Consider the following 16,789-nt stretch of genomic DNA (forward strand, 5'->3'; position numbering starts at 1 on the left):
TATGAAACACTTGGCTTCCATTTTTTTCAGAAATTGAAAAGCTAACCTTAAAATGCATACTGAATTACAAGGGATCAAAAAAAAATCTTGAAAAAGAAGAGCAAGGATGGAAGAGTCACATTCCCAATTTAAAGACTTAGTACATATTATACAGTAATTAAAATAGCATGGTACTGGCATAAATAGAGAGCAATGGCATGAAATTGAGAGTTCTGGTACATTGATTTTTAACATGGGAAATAAGAATTCATTTGGAGAAAGTGTGTTCAACATATGTTTCTAAGATAACTGGATATCCAGGTACAAAAAAATAAAGGAGTTGGACTTCTATTGCATATCATACAAAAAATTAATTCAAAATGGATCAAAGACCTAACTATAAAGACTGAAACTATCAAATTCTTAAAAGAAAACATAGGGGAAAAGCTTAATAACATTGGATTTCCAACATTTTTTTGGATATGACACCAAAACCACAGCAACCAAAGAAAAAAAGATAAATTGGACTTCTTCAAAATTAAAAACTTCTGTAGTATATATGATACCAATAATGAAATGAAAAGATTACTCATGGAATGGTAGAAAAAAATGCTAATTACATATCTGTTAAATGACTTGGATCCAGAATACATAAGGGATTTTTACAACTCAAACAGGCAACTGACCTCATTAAAATGACAAAGGATATGAATATATATCACTCAAAGATATATATCATTAGTCATTAGGGAAATGCATATCAAAACTATAATGAAATAATACTTCATACACATTAGAATGACTATTATTTAAAAAAATAAGTATTTTCTATGATGTGGAGAAATCGAAGCCTTCATACTTTGTTGGTGGGAATGTAAAATGGTGCAGCAGTTTTAGAAAACAGTTTGACAAATCCTAAAATGTTAAGCATAAGGTCACCCACCACACACCTCAGAAATTCTACTCTTAAGTATATACCCAAGAGCAATAAAAACATATACACACAAAAATATGTGCACGAATATTCAGCATTATTCGTAATAGTCCAAAGTAGCACATCCCAAATGTCTATCAACTGATAAGTGGATAAATAAAATGTATTATATTCATACCATGGGATATTATTCAACAAGAAAAGAAATGAAGTACATGCTATAAAATATATTAACCTGAAAAACATTTTGCTAATTGAAAAGATCCAATCATAAAAGACCACATATTGTATAATTCCATTTATATATACTGTCCAGAATAGGTGATATGTAGAGACAGATAGCATATTAATGGTTGCCTAGGGTTGTGAAAGGTTGGAGAGTTAATGGTGAATGACCACTAATGGGTGTAAGGTTTCTTTCAGGGGGTGATAAAATGTTCTATAATTTGTTTATGGTGATATTTGCACAATATATGAATATATTAAGAGTCAACGAATTATACCCTTTAAAGTGGTAAACTTTATGGTATGCAAGCAGTAGGATATATGAGTCTGGAGCTCAGAGGGGTAGTTTAGATTAGAGATAATTATTTGGGTGTTGTCAGTGGATAGATAGAGGACATAAAAAGTATATGAGACTAGGTGCTATCACCTATGGAGAAATTGTAAATAAAGAGATATAAGATACTAGAGCTGAGCCCTGAGATACTATCATATTTAGAGGTTAGAAAGATGAGAAGAAACCAGTAAAGAAGACCAGAAGAAATGAGGCCAGTTAGCAGAATCATATATTTTTCTACAGTCACAATCAACTGCATTAGTGATGTAGGAGACAAATCAGAAGAGAGTTCTCTCAGAAGCCAAGAGAAGAAACTGTTTCAAGGAAAAGAGAGTGGTCAATTTTGTCAAAATTATTGATATGTTAAAAAGAAGAGCACTGGGAAGAGTTAGCATTGTATTTTACATTGTAGAGATCATTGATGACATTGAGAAGAGCTCTTTAGCTCTTTGCATGGAGTACTGGGGATGAAAATCTGATTGAAATTAATACAAAACTGATCTGGGTAAGAGTAACTGAATAAAACTAATTTGATATGTGGGTAGGTAAGAGAAGAAAGTTATTTTTATTTTCTAGTGAAGTGTGAATAGAGGTCATTAGGTGAAAATGAGAATGAGGAAGGAGACTTTGGTGGATTAGGGATAGAAGAAAAAGTATGGATTTTTAATCTTCTTAGATGTGAGTGGACTAAGGGAATGTATCATGTTACTAGGTGACATTGTCAGCCCACTGGTGGCTTACAGTCATGAATTAAAAATGAGACAAGTTAGCACACTTGTGTATTTTCCATAACCAGAGCCAGCTGCACAGATGTGGGTGTGAAAGGGGTGAAAAGTTCAAAGATATTTGTGATTTTACCAAGCTCAAGAAAAGCTATAGAATTAAGGGTCTATACAAAAGATTGATTAGGTTGATACACCATGAAATCGTAGCTAAGTAAGAGAGTGAGAACTTCTTTGAGTAAGGGTGAAGGGGAATAAAAATGTGTTAAAATCAATGGACTGTGGATGCATATGAGGTCAAAGGATTTTCAGAGTCTGGTGATAGAGGGAGTCAGCTGGAAAAATGAGTGATATGAGAGTGAGACAATTGAAAATAAGGTTATAAGAGAAGTATGGTTATTGGTAATTATGTAGTCCAGAGTATATTCTTGTGGAAGTAGGTGGCTGAGATAATGGGGTTAAGTTTATTTGGGTAGGAAGTCTTGGATTACAGGAGGAAGGACACTGGCAGAATCAGCTAAGTAGATATTAACTTTATTAAGAATTAGTAGTGTTGGAGTAAATGACAGCAATGATAATGTTTTTAAGGAATGAGGAGGAATGATGTGGGGGTCTATAGATGACTGCAACAAGTAAGGGGTAATGGATAATATCATCAGATAGTAAGAGTTTCAAAGGTGGGGGCTACCAAGGAGAAAGGAGGGATGATGATCTAGAAGGGACAATGGTTCAGAAGCTGCAACAGGACATAAAGGAAAGTATCAGAGTATGAGGAAGGAGTTTGTAGAGATGGTAATGAGAGATGATTAGAAATTTCTGGACTTCCTCATCATAGCAATACATTTTCATTTTTTGGATTGCATTAAGTTGAATTCTTTTTCATATGTAGGTGACAGGATAAAATAATTGTGGTCTTAATTTGTTCTCCCTGAGTTTTTCTTTCCAATTTTATGGAGGGTTTTCCTTGGGCAGGTACAGAGGTTATATAGTGGAGCTTAAAGCAAAAATTTTCTCAATATCTCTTGCTGGATTTTTTAAAGCCTAAGCTCTTTGACACAATCATGTTAGGTCATCCTCATGAAAGAAAGGGAAAGATGTAATTACATTTTGTAAGTGGTGAGGTGGGAACAAAAACACAGGAGTTAAATTAGAGAAAGAAATTCATCAGGCATAGGAAAGTTATAAGGAATTAGGGTTACTAAAACAGCATGGATTCATGCCCTCTCAGCACCCAGGGAAGTAGTGTGAACACAGTAGATATGACCCAAGTTATCCGGACTCCCTGATTTGCCAAATACTTCCATGACCAGACATAACACAAAAGTATTAGAGTCAGTGCAAGGGACTAAATGACTAAATAAATCAATATTGACTAGTGTAGACTATAGACCAGTGGGTACCCCTCAATTTCATGACTTCTCCAGACATTTGTACCACCTTAATTGATGAATGAGGAAAGTACAAATAATTATTAAGATTAAATTTCCTCTTAGACTGATTGGATAAGAGTTGGGAGTTCAAATAACCATTTATTGTTTTCTCTTTTTTGTTTTGTTTTGTTTTGGTTTGGTTTGGTTTTCTCACATTCAAGTTTGTAGAGTAAAATTCACAAATATGTTTTACACTTTCAGGTATAAGTATTTTTTTAAAAAAGATTTTATTTATTCATTTGAGACAGAGAGAGAGAGATCACCAGTAGGCAGAGCAGCAGCCAGAGAGAGAGCAGGGAAACAGGCTTCCTGCTGAGCAGAGAGCGAAATGCTGGCTCAATCCCAGGACCCTGAGATCATGACCTGAGCTTAAGGCAGAGGCTTAACCCACTGAGCCACTCAGGCACCTGGATATGTCTTTCTTAATTAATTTTTTTAAGATTTTATTTATTTATTTGAGAGAGCGTGAAAGCAAGAGAGAGATCATGGAGGGAGAGGGAGAAGCAGACTCTCTATTAAGTGAATAGCCCCATGTGGGACTCAATCTCAGGACCATGGGATCATGACCTAAGTTGAAGGCAGGGCTTAACTGACAGAGCCACTCAGGCACCCTAATTAAGTATTTAATTTTAATTCCAGTATAATTAATGTACAATGTTATATTAGTTTCCAGTGTACAATACAGTGATTCAACAATTCTATACATTACTGGGTGCTCATCACGGTAAGTGTACTCTTTAATCCCCATCACTTATTTCATTCCCCCCCCCATCCACCTTCCTCTTGGTAACCATCACTTTGTTCTCTATAGTTAAGAGTCTATTTCTTGGTTTGTTTCTCTTACTGCTTTTCCTCTGCTCATTATTTTGTTTCTTAAATCCTACATATGAGTGAAATCATATGGTATTTGTCTTTCTCTAATTGACTTATTTTGTTTAGCATTATACACTCAAGCTCCATCCATGTTGTTGCAAATGGCAAGGATTCATTCTTTTCTGTGACTGAATAATATTCCTGTGTGTGTGTGTGTGTGTGTGTGTGTGTGTGTGTGTGTATCTCACATCCTTAACCTTGGTTCCACATCTTGGCTATTATAAATAATGGTTCTGGGATGCCTGCGTGGCTCAGTTGCTTAAGTATCTGCCTTCAGCTCCGATCATGATCCCAAGGTCCTGGGATTGAGTCCCACATCGGGCTCTTTGCTCAACAGGGAGCCTGTTTCTCCCTCTGCCTGCTCTGCCTGCAGCTTTCTCTGCTTTTGCTCTGACAAATAAATAAATAAAAATCTTTAAAAAATAAAATAAAATAAATTTTAAAAAATAAACAGATAAATAAATATGCTTCCATAAACATAAGAGTGTATTTATCCCTTTGAATTAGTGATTTTTTTTAATTTTTTATTTTTTATAAACATATATTTTTATCCCCAGGGGTACAGGTCTGTGAATCGCCAGGTTTACACACTTCACAGCACTCGCCAAAGCACATACCCTCCCCAGTGTCCATAACCCCACCCCCCTTATCCCAGCAACCCTCTGTTTGTTTTGTGAGATTAAGAGTCACTTATGGTTTGTCTCCCTCCCAATCCCATCTTGTTTCATTGATTCTTCTCCTACCCACTTAAGCCCCCATGTTGCATCACCACTTCCTCATATCAGAGAGATCATATGATAGTTGTATTTCTCTGCTTGACTTATTTCACTAAGCATGATACGCTCTATTTCTATCCATGTTGTTGCAAATGGCAAGATTTCATTTCTTTTCATGGCTGCATAGTATTCCATTGTGTATATATACCAATTCTTGATCCATTCATCTGTTGATGGACATCTAGGTTCTTTCCATAGTTTGGCTATTGTGGACATTGCTGTTATAAACATTCAGATGCACGTGCCCATTTGGATCACCACGTTTGTATCTTTAGGGTAAATACCCAGTAGTGCATTTGCTAGGTCATAGGGCAGTTCTCTTTTCAACATTTTGAGGAAACTCCATGCTGTTTTCCAGAGTGGTTGTACCAGCTTGCATTCCCACCAACAGTGTAGGAGGGTTCCCCTTTCTCCGCATCCTTGCCAGCATCTGTCGTTTCCTGACTTGTTGATTTTAGCCATTCTGACTGCTGTGAGGTGATATCTCATTGTGGTTTTGATTTGTATTTCCCTGATGCCAAGTGATATGGAGCACTTTTTCATGTGTCTGTTGGCCATCTGGATGTCTTCTTTGCAGAAATGTCTGTTCATGTCCTCTGCCCATTTCTTGATTGGATTATTTGTTCTTTGGGTGTTGAGTTTGCTAAGTTCTTTATAGATTCTGGACACTAGTCCTTTATCTGATAGGTCGTTTGCAAATATCTTCTCCCATTCTGTCAGTTGTCTTTTGATTTTGTTAACTGTTTCCTTTGCTGTGCAAAAGCTTTTGATCTTGATGAAATCCCAATAGTTCATTTTTGCCCTTGCTTCCCTTGCCTTTGGTGATGTTCCCAGGAAGAAGTTGTTGGGGCTGAGGTCGAAGAGGTTGCTGCCTGTGTTCTCCTCAAGGATTTTGATGGATTCCTTTCGCACATTGAGGTCCTTCATCCATTTTGAGTCTATTTTTGTGTGTGGTGTAAGGAAATGGTCTGATTTCATTTTTCTGCATGTCCAATTTTCCGAAACACCCTTTATTGAAGAGACTGTCTTTTTTCCATTGGACATTCTTTCCTGCTTTGTTGAAGATTAGTTGACTGTAGAGTTGAGGGTCTATTTCTGGGCTCTCTATTCTGTTCCATTGATCTATGTGTCGGTTTTGTGCCAGTACCATGCTGTCATGATGATGACAGCTTTGTAATAGAGCTTGAAGTCCAGAATTGTGATGCGACCAACTTTGGATTTCTTTTGCAATATCCCTTTGGCTATTCGAGGTCTTTTCTGGTTCCATATAAATTTTAGAATTATTTGTTCCATTTCTTTGAAAAAGATGGATGGTACTTTGATAGGAATTGCATTAAATGTGTAGATTGCTTTAGGTAGCATAGACATTTTCACAATATTTATTCTTCCAATCCAGGAGCATGGGATATTTTTCCATTTCTTTGTGTCTTCCTCAATTTCTTTCATGAGTACCTTATAGTCTTCTGAGTATAGATTCTGAGCCTCTTTGGTTAGGTTTATTCCTAGGTATCTTATGGTTTGGGGTGCAATTGTAAATGGGATTGAATCCTTAATTTCTCTTTCTTCTTTCTTATTGTTGGTGTAGAGAAATGCAACTGATTTCTGTGCATTGATTTTATATCCTGACACTTTACTGAATTCCTGTACAAGTTCTAGCAGTTTTGGAGTGGAGTCTTTTGGGTTTTACACATATAGTATCATATCATCTGCAAAGAGTGATAATTTGACTTCTTTGCCGATTTGGATGCCTTTAATTTCCTTTTGTTGTCTGATTGATGAGGCTAGGACTTCTAGTACTATGTTGAATAGCAGTGGTGATAATGGATATCCCTGCTGTGTTCCTGATCTTAGCAGAAAAGCTTTTAGTTTTTCTCCATTGAGAATGATATTTGCGGTGGGTTTTTCATAGATGGCTTTGATGATATTGAGGTATGTGCCCTCTATCCCTACACGTTGAAGAGTTTTGATCAGGAAGGGATGCTGTACTTTGTCAAATGCTTTTTCAGCATCTATTGAGAGTATCATATGGTTCTTGGTCTTTCTTTTATTGATGTGTTGTATCACATTGACTGATTTGCGGATGTTGAACCAAAGTTGTTAGATCTTCTTGTTGGACAGACCCTTTGAGTATGATATATTGTCCTTCCTCATCTCTTATTATAGTCTTTGGCTTAAAATCTAATTGATCTGATATAAGGATTGCCACGCCTGCTTTCTTCTGATGTCCATTAGCATGGTAAATTCTTTTCCACCCCCTCACTTTAAATCTGGAGGTGTCTTCGGGCTTAAAATGAGTTTCTTGGAGGCAACATATAGATGGGTTTTGTTTTTTTTTATCCATTCTGATACCCTGTGTCTTTTGATTGGGGCATTTAGCCCATTAACATTCAGGGTAACTATTGAGAGATATGAATTTAGTGCCATTGTATTGCCTGTAAGGTGACTGTTACTGTATATGGTCTATGTTCCTTTCTGATCTACCACTTGTAGATTCTCTCTTTGCTTAGAGGACCCCTTTCAATACTTCCTGTAGAGCTGGTTTGGTGTTTGCAAATTCTTTCCGTTTTTGTTTGTCCTGGAAGCTTTAATCTCTCCTTCTATTTTCAATGATAGCCTAGCTGGATATAGTATTCTTGGCTGCATGTTTTTCTCATTTAGTGCTCTGAAATATCATGCCAGCTCTTTCTGGCCTGCCAGGTCTCTGTGGATGAGTCAGCTGCGAATCTAATATTTTTTACCATTGTATGTTACAGACTTCTTTTCCCGGGCTGCTTTCAGGATTTTCTCTTTGTCACTAAGACTTGTTAATTTTACTATTAGGTGACGGGGTGTGAGCCTATTCTTATTGATTTTGAGGGGCGTTCTCTGAACCTCCTGAATTTTGATACTCTTTCCCTTTGCCATATTGGGGAAATTCTCCCCAATAATTCTCTCCAGTATACCTTCTGCTCCCTTCTCTCTTTCTTCTTCTTCTGGAATCCCAATATTCTAATGTTGTTTCATCTTATGGTGTCACTTATCTCTTGAATTCTCCCCTCGTGGTCCAGTAGCTGTTTGTCCCTCTTTTGCTCAGCTTCTTTAGTCTCTGTCATTTGGTCTTCTATATCGCTAATTCTTTCTTCTGACTCATTTATCCTAGCGGTGAGAGCCTCCATTTTTTATTGCACCTCATTAATAGATTTTTTGATTTCAACTTGGTTAGATTTTAGTTCTTTTATTTCTCCAGAGAGGGCTTTTATATCTCCTGAGAGGGTTTCTCTAATATCTTCCATGCCTTTTTCGAGCCCAGCTAGAATCTTGAGAATTGTCATTCTGAACTCTAGATATGACATATTACCAATGTTTGTATTGATTAGGTCCCTAGCCTTCGGTACTGCCGCTTGTTCTTTTATTGTGGTAATTTTTCTGCCTTGTCATTTTGTCCAGATAAGAGTATATGAAAGAGCAAGTAAAATACTAAAAGGGTGGCAACAACTGCAGGAAAATATGCTTTAACCAAATCAGAAGAGATCCCAAATCGTGAGGGGGGAGAAAGGGGATAAAAAGAGTTTCAAAAAGAAAGAAAGAAAAGAAGAAAAAAAAATGAAAAGAATTAACAAAAGAAAATGAATAAAGAAAAGTATAAAAAAGAAAAAATATGTATATTAAACTAGTTAAAAAACGCTAAAAAAGAAAAGGGTAAAAGTTAAAAAAATTTTAGCAGAAGAAGAGAAAAAAAATGAAAAAGAACAAAATTAAATTAACTGCAAGACTAAAAAATCACAGGGAGAAAGCCGTGAGTTCCGTGCTTTGCTTTCTCCTCCTCTGGAATTCTGCTGCTCTCCTTGGTATTGAAACTGCACTCCTTGGTAGGTGAACTTGGTCTTGGCTGGATTTCTTGTTGATCTTCTGGGGGAGGGGCCTGGTGTAGTGATTCTCAAGTGTCTTTGCCCCAGGCAGAATTGCACAGCCCTTACCAGGGGTCGGAATGAGTAATCTGCTCGGGTTTGCTTTCAGAAGCTTTTGTTCCCTGAGTGCTTTCTGTAGAGTTCCAGAGGACAGGAATACAAAAGGCGGCCTCCTGGTCTCTGGCCCGGAGAGAGCCTGGGGCCCCACTCCTTAGTGTGCCCTTAGAGAACAGCGCCCAGTTACTCCCGTCTGTCTGACCTCTGGCTGCGCTCTGAGCTCACTGAGCCTGCGGCTGGTTCAAGGTAACACCGAGCTGGGAGCTTACTGTCAGCTCTGTCTCTGTAGCTGTCTTCCCCGTTCCAATACCCGCAAGCTCTGCGACACTCAGACACCCCCGAACCTTCTGTCACCCTGCAGGACCTGAGGCAACGCTGACTCCGCGTGGGCTTCACCCTGGTTCAGCCTCTGGAGCCATGTCCCTCAGTGGAAGACTTTTAAAAGTCCTGATTTTGTGCTCTGTTGCTCCGCCGCTTGCCGGGAGCCAGCCCTCCCCCAGGGTCTATCTTCCCGTCACTTTGAATTCACTTCTCCGCCAGTCCTACCTTTCAGAAAGTGTTTGTTTTTCTGTTTCTAGAATTGTTGTTCTTCTCTTCAATCTGCCGATGGATTTTCAGGTGTTTGCAATCTTTAGATAAGCTATCTAGCTGATCTCCTGCTAGCTGAAGTAGTCTCAGCCTGCTACTTCTCCGCCATCTTGACTCCTCCCCCTGAATTAGTGTTTTTGTGTTTTGGGGATAAATATCCAGTAGTGTAATTACTGGATTGTTGGGTAGCTCTATTTTCAATGTTTTGAGGACTTCCATACCATTTTCCATGGTAGCTGCACCAGTTTGCATTCCCACCAACAGCACACGATGATTCCTTTTTCTCTATATCCTCACAACACTTATTTCTTGTGCTTTTGATTTTAGCCATTCTGAGAGTTGTGAGGTGGTATATCTCATTGTAGTTTTGATTCGCATTCCCTTGATGATGAGTGATGTTGAATATTGTTTAATGTGTCTGTTGGACATCTGAATATCTTTGGAGAAATGTCTGTTCATGTCTTCTGCCCATTTTTTTTTTCAAATTAAGCACTTATTTTTCCATTCTGTCATATAATATTAATTTTAGTAGAGAGAAGATTTTCATGACTAATATAACTTGAAGTCTATAATTGTGGTGCTTCCAGCTTTGCTTTCTTTTTCTAGATTGCTTTGGCTATTTGGGGTCTTTTGTGGTTCCATATTAATTTTAGGATTGTTTGTTTTAGTTCTGTGAGTAGTATAATTTGCTTTGAAATTTATTGTATTCATTTCTGATTCCCTTCACTTGCAATTCTCACTCCATGGTGTTGCATGCTTTCCTTTAAACTTCTGGAAAAAAGGTCCGATTTGTCATGCATTTTAATGGCTATCTGTCTACCTGCAAGTCAGATATACTGCATATGCTCAAAATGTACATTCAGGGAATTCCTGGGATTTGATATGTATCTTTGAGAACATAACTTAAAATTTTGAGATCAAAAAGTATATTGACAAGGTTTGATGACCCTTAAATATGCCTTAAGGTGATATAACATAGAGTCAATCTTATGAAGAATTACATTAAAAACAAATATTTGTACAAAACAGCCAGTCAAATGGCTTGTTTTTATGTTATTAAACAATCTTTGTCATTACTTATGACCTTTGGGTAATTACTAAAGAGGCATAGTGGCCTCTCATGTGTTGCCTTTAAACGTAATGCTGAGGGTGGTTATGAAGGGGATTTAGAGTACACTAACTGTGGGGACACCTGGGAGTCTCAGTGGATTAAGCCCACTGCCTTCGGCTTAGGTCATGATCTCAGGGTCCTGGGATCAAGCCCTGCATCAGGCTCTCTGCTCAGCAGGGAGCCTGCTTCCCCCTCTCTCTCTCTGCCTACTTGTGATCTCTCTCTCTGTCAAATAAATAAAAATCTTTTTAAAAAAAAGTACACTTACTGTGATGAGTACTGACTAATGTACAGAATTGTTAAATCACTGCGTTGTACACCTGAAACTAATACAATACTGTATCTGAATTATACTTTAATAAAAAACAAAAAATGAAACTTCAAAAAATAACGGTAAACAAAACTTGAGAAAACACTTTAAATTTTATTTTGCCTTATTCTTTGTTTCATTTCAGGTTTGAAGGGTAAAATCATTTGAAATTACCCAAAATAGGTCATTACTCTTTTGGTCACCAGATACAGATGGTATATTGATAAAACAAATGGATATGTGCATTTTACTTTTAAACTGTTATAGATAAAATAGTTAAGGACAATCAAGGCAAAAACAAATATCCCCTTTTCCTTTTCAACTCATGTTTTTATGTCTTTGCTGTATGCTAAGCACCAAACAAGGCAATTTGACATATAGGGTGGCAAAGCATTTAGAAAAAGTTAATCCCCAACCTGATTTTGTATTCATCTACAAAGTAGGGTGTGTACTAGCTTCTAAAAATAAAAGTCTATATAGAATAAATTTTGCTCCTTCAGGAACTATTTTTAATCTGTTGAAATGGTTATGAAAAACATAAAACATGACATATGACAATGTTTTCTGAAACATGATTGGCCTTTAATTCATTAGCTACCTTCTTCTCAATTTTTGGAATTAAAGAGTAGCTATACTCAATGCCTTTATTACCTTCAGGAGCCAGAGTATTCTTAAGTGATGTCCAAAGTCTCTATAAATAAAAAGGTGCTATTATACTGGTAATCATAATGTTGGAAAAGGTTCAGTTAATAGATTTGCAGTCTTGGAACCTGTAAACCCACTGGTCCATTTGAGAATGATAAAGTTATTAATAGCAACTTCTACTCATGGCCTACTCTATCCCTATGCTTTGGTAAAGTGTTCCTATGATAATGCCCTCTTTCAGCCTGGGGTTGTCCCCCTACCCATTCTAATTCCAATCTGTGATGATATTTTTATTCCCTGGCTCACTGCCCCTTAAAATAATTGAAGCCTGTGGGCACTATATATTTTTTAATATTTTTTCAGTGTTCCAAGGTTTATTATTTATGCACTACACCCAGTGCTGCATGTAATATGTGCCATCCTTAATACCCACCATCCCCCAACCTCTTCCCTTTCGAAACCCTTAGTTTGTTTCTTAGACTCCATAGTCTCTCATGCTTTGTCTCCCAATTCACATTTCCTTTCCTTCTCCTAATGTCCTCCATGTGGGCACGATGTATTAAGCTTAATGGTTAGTTTGATCAAAGAAGCACTTTGAATTTAGACTCTGAAACCCTGGATGAGCTTATCATGTCCAGGTAACCCAACTCGTGGATGACTTGACACACTTGACAAATTAGCACCACACCCAGCTGGCCCTAATGGGGAAGCTTGATAAACTTTTCTCTGGAATGTTCTAAGACAATAAAATACTCATGAGACCATTATTCTAATGCTTCTGTGATCTGCTGAAAGAAGTGTCATTCCTCTTACCTCCTTGACAACCTGCCATAATTAATCCATTTTCCATTTTCCAAAATCAGTCTGCACTAAACACTTTCTTGAATGCTAAGATACTATCAATCTTTTTAAAAAAGATTTTATTTATTTGACAGAGAGATCACAAGTAGGCAGAGAGGTAGGCAGAGAGAGAGGGGGATGCAGGCTCCCTGCTGAGCAGAGAGCTCCATGAGGGGTTCAATCCCAGGTCCCTGAGACCATGATCTGAGCCAAAAGCAGAGGCTTAATCCACTGAACCACCCAGGTGCCCCAAAACTATGAATCTTTTACTTCTCTCTTTATATAAAAGTTTTCTCCTCTTACTTCTCCACTGGACTTCAAGACACTGGGATGGGAGGGGAAGGGGGCCAGATAAAAATTTCCTTGGGTTTTACCTATGCTGTGTAATGCTGTTTGTCTCTGTAAAGTCCCACACATTTTGAGGAAAATGAATTGGTTTCTCATTCCACAATTGTACCTAGAAAAATTTGAGTCATATCAATATAGCCCTCCTTAGCCAGCATTCCTAATGGAACAACAAGTAAAACCCCTAACATCCTCCAATCAGTGCCTTATTACATACTTTAAAGAAATATAGAGTCCCTGAACAAATCCGAATTCTGATGCATTGACAAAAGTATTTCAAATAATGATATCATTCAATAATTTTAAAAAAATGTTTATTTTTGAGGTTGAACAACGGTTCATTGCAGATTTTCTAATGAAACAATTAACAGTCTCAAAGATTATTTCAATAATTTTTAAAGTTAAAGCACAGCCTGAATACAAATTGATTTAAATAGGTACATTTTTAAAAAAGAATTGAAGATATTTAAAAGATCCCGTTGAATGCATGTGGCATTATTCCTAGTTTTATGAATACTGTTTCAATTAAAGTAGTTTTCACAGAAAATACCTCGTGGTCATTTTCTCTAGATACTGGTAGCACTAAACATATTAAAGATTATGCATTCTAATGGTTTGTGTGTATGAATATATGTGTACATGTGTGTATGTGCCCATGTATAATTTCTGCTTTTCCTATTTTACTATCTAAATGATTATCCTTTCTTACTTTTCCTCTGGGGCTCTTAGCTTACTTCAACAGACCTAATCACTCAGAGCTTTTCTTGTCAACTCTTCTCATATTCATTTTCTAGTTTTCAAATATTTTGAACAGTGCCTTTTATTCTGAACAAGGGCATTAGTGTAAAAACTAAAGTACACTAAAATAAAACTGTGTTCTGTCTCAGTGCTACTCACAACTTGCTAGAACTTTCATGTTTCAATCATACAGCTGGGGAATTGGTTGGGCAGGAGTCCCCCTTCATTGCTTCTGTAAAGAGCTGGGGCTTCCATGTACTCATCTACAAAGTGAGGTATAGACGTAATTTCTTCTATTATTGTGCACTGACTATAAAATTTAATTATCTCTTCACTTTCTTGTTTCAGCTGGCAAAGAATATAAAAAATCCAGATAAAGTAACAGCAAAATTGGGAATATTCATTACTCATGAACCACTTTAAATATTTTCAATCCTTTCTATTGAGCTACTCCAGATTTCAATCTCCCTTCATGATATGTGCCCAGCCTCCTTTCTTCATTAACACCCCATACTTTAAAGTTCAGTTACACATCTGCAATTTTTCTTGTTTGTTTACTTTGGGACATCTCTGTAGATTCAGTTCACACTGGTCTCTGTTTACTAGAATAACAGCCACAAAGCACAATGGGAGTTGGCTTCCTAAAATAGTTTACTGACTTACTGCCTTAAAAATATGACTTTAAGATAAAACTTATCTTTTAATCTTAACTTTAAGTAAATATTATGAAGAAAAAAATGTATTCTTAAAAAACTTGATTCTACACACTACTTAAATGAGAAAATTTTCTGAAATTCAAACATAGCAAGCTCCATTTGCTCAGCAATGAGGTACTTGCACAAAGTTCCCCATGGCTTATTGGTGTACAAATTTATAGTAATGAATACTACTTCTAAGGAAATAATTTGACATAAATGTTTGTTTTCTCTTTAAACTACTGCATTTAAAAAATCATTCGAGTTGTAAACACTCAAGGATAAGCCAGTTTTAGGATCACATTATTGTGTCACAGTAACAGAAATGTGAATCACATTTATTTCTTTCTTTCATGGATTTAGGTTCTCCTAAATTCTCATTTGAGAGACTATACTCTTGACATAAGTTGTTAGGAAAATCCAAATCGTCATTCTTGGCACCAAGGTGTCAAGAAATAATGTGCTATCTTGAAATCACACACAGTCAGCTGTTTTTGTATTTTGGTTAACCAGGTAGTTTGAAAATTATTATCCCACTAGCCTGCCTTCATACTTATGAAGCAGAACTAGAGGAATTATACTGAGGTATACTTTGCGGTAGTTCTGTTGCTTCTCTATTGCCCCAGAACTAACCATGCTATTGAGGATGGATATTGCAGAAATTATGCTTTTCACCAGGTAGCAGTCACCACCTATCTATGGCATCTATAACATATTGGGTGATGGATTAGCATGGTTTTCACTACTCTAAATTTGATGAAAGTTATACTTTTTTTCAAAATCTTTCTTCTTTTTTTTCTTTTCATTTCTTTTCTTTCTTTACCTAAACATTAAGTTTCAGTATGTAGATTTATCACTTTTAGATTAATTTCTGATTTTACAGAAATAGAAATAGGAAAAACATAAGTATTAGCAGCCAAGGTTTTTGTGGTTACATTTTGTTCTTTTTCTTTATAACTGGGGGAAACTTTTATATGGTTTAATCTAGGTTGGGGAAAATATCCTACATTGTCTGATGGTCCCACTGTTGGCCAAATAAAAATTTTGATAAATCAACCAATCTGTCTTTGGGGGTTAGAATTTGACACCTACTTTAACGTATTTTTAAAAACTCTTTGTACAGTACATGTGTATAGGAATTCAGTCCTGTATTCAGGGTTGCGAGGGTTATTATTTGGTGTTGGTTTTGTTTTTTTGTTTTTTTTAACAGCGATTGCACATCTTCAGGGCTTGTGAGGAAAATCAAGCATCTAAGAGTTTCTTCCTCCTTATCAGGAGGAAACCAGCTTAACATGGTAATGAAAAAGCACAACTGGTCATGGACTGGGAGTTTAACTGACAAAGAACAGTAAGAATGGGTGGCCTTTTCCCGTTTATCACTGCAGTTTTCTCCAGGCATGCAGGTTGTTTAGCCTTAGTCTGGTTTATAGCATAGTCCTTATTATTTTCACTTAATAATCTAAACTTTGGTTCTTTATATGACTTTACAAATGTGCATATTGTTTGTGGTCATTTTTATTTTTTTCTGAAAAACCTCACTCAGGGCCAGTTATTTTGAAAGCTATTTGGAACCTAAGTCATTACAAGTTTCTTTACTCCATGTAGAAAAATCTGAATGTAGATACTGTCCAAACTGTCCAAAGAGTAATATTTGAATTCACAGTAACAAAAGTTACAAAGTTTGTGCAAAAGATATCGTACACCATTGGAGTACATAGAGCTTGCTATAGTTAATTTTATATATAAAGATGCATTTCTCATTAGAACTATTTTGTGCTACATTAAAAGTAAAGTATCTGATTTAATTTTTCCCTAACAATAAAACTGAATGTTTATTTAATCTCAGAAATTTTAAGATGTAAATTGTATATTTATGATGTTTGTAAATGTTGTAATATATCATTGGAACCTTTTAAACACCATAATTGCTTTGGAGCTCTTCAAGTTTTCCAAGGGTCATGAAGTAAACCCGGCTGTGGCGATTACGCAGGGTAGAGGTAAAGAATAGCTTTAAAAAGAGAAAAAAAGACACCATCAGTAAATATTTAATATCTTGTAACCTGATACATGACAGATAGAACTATAATTAGAAATTATTCCACATTAACAAATTAAAATATTAAGCCATACTGTTTACTGAACAGGATTTACTGAAAGAACAAGACTTTAAATTGGTATGAAATCTAAATTATATATTAAAAAAACAATCATACCATATTCTATTGAATGGTACTTCATATGGTTTAAATAAAATTAAGTTTTGGTGTGGCACTCATCTGCGGACATTCTTGATTAGTTTT

General features: G+C 36.3%; 1 protein-coding gene across 4 annotated transcripts in view; it reads right to left on the minus strand.

Annotated features, from left to right (window-relative positions):
• Nucleotides 1-13,353: 13,353 nt before the first annotated feature.
• The window catches only part of NRK (Nik related kinase), a 129,620-nt gene continuing 126,184 nt past the window's right edge, over nt 13,354-16,789 (minus strand). For all 4 annotated transcript variants that reach the window (XM_045068310.1, XM_045068309.1, XM_045068308.1 and 1 more), the window contains one exon: nt 13,354-16,497. In XM_045068310.1, coding sequence (XP_044924245.1) covers nt 16,402-16,497 — 96 coding nt within the window. In that variant the 3' untranslated portion in view covers nt 13,354-16,401. The remainder of the gene's footprint in view (nt 16,498-16,789) is intronic.

The sequence above is a fragment of the Mustela putorius genome, unplaced genomic scaffold (genome assembly GCF_011764305.1).
Source record: "Mustela putorius furo isolate JIRA1106 unplaced genomic scaffold, ASM1176430v1.1 tig00003901_pilon_pilon_pilon, whole genome shotgun sequence".
In the NCBI taxonomy this organism is placed as follows: Eukaryota; Metazoa; Chordata; class Mammalia; order Carnivora; family Mustelidae; genus Mustela; species Mustela putorius.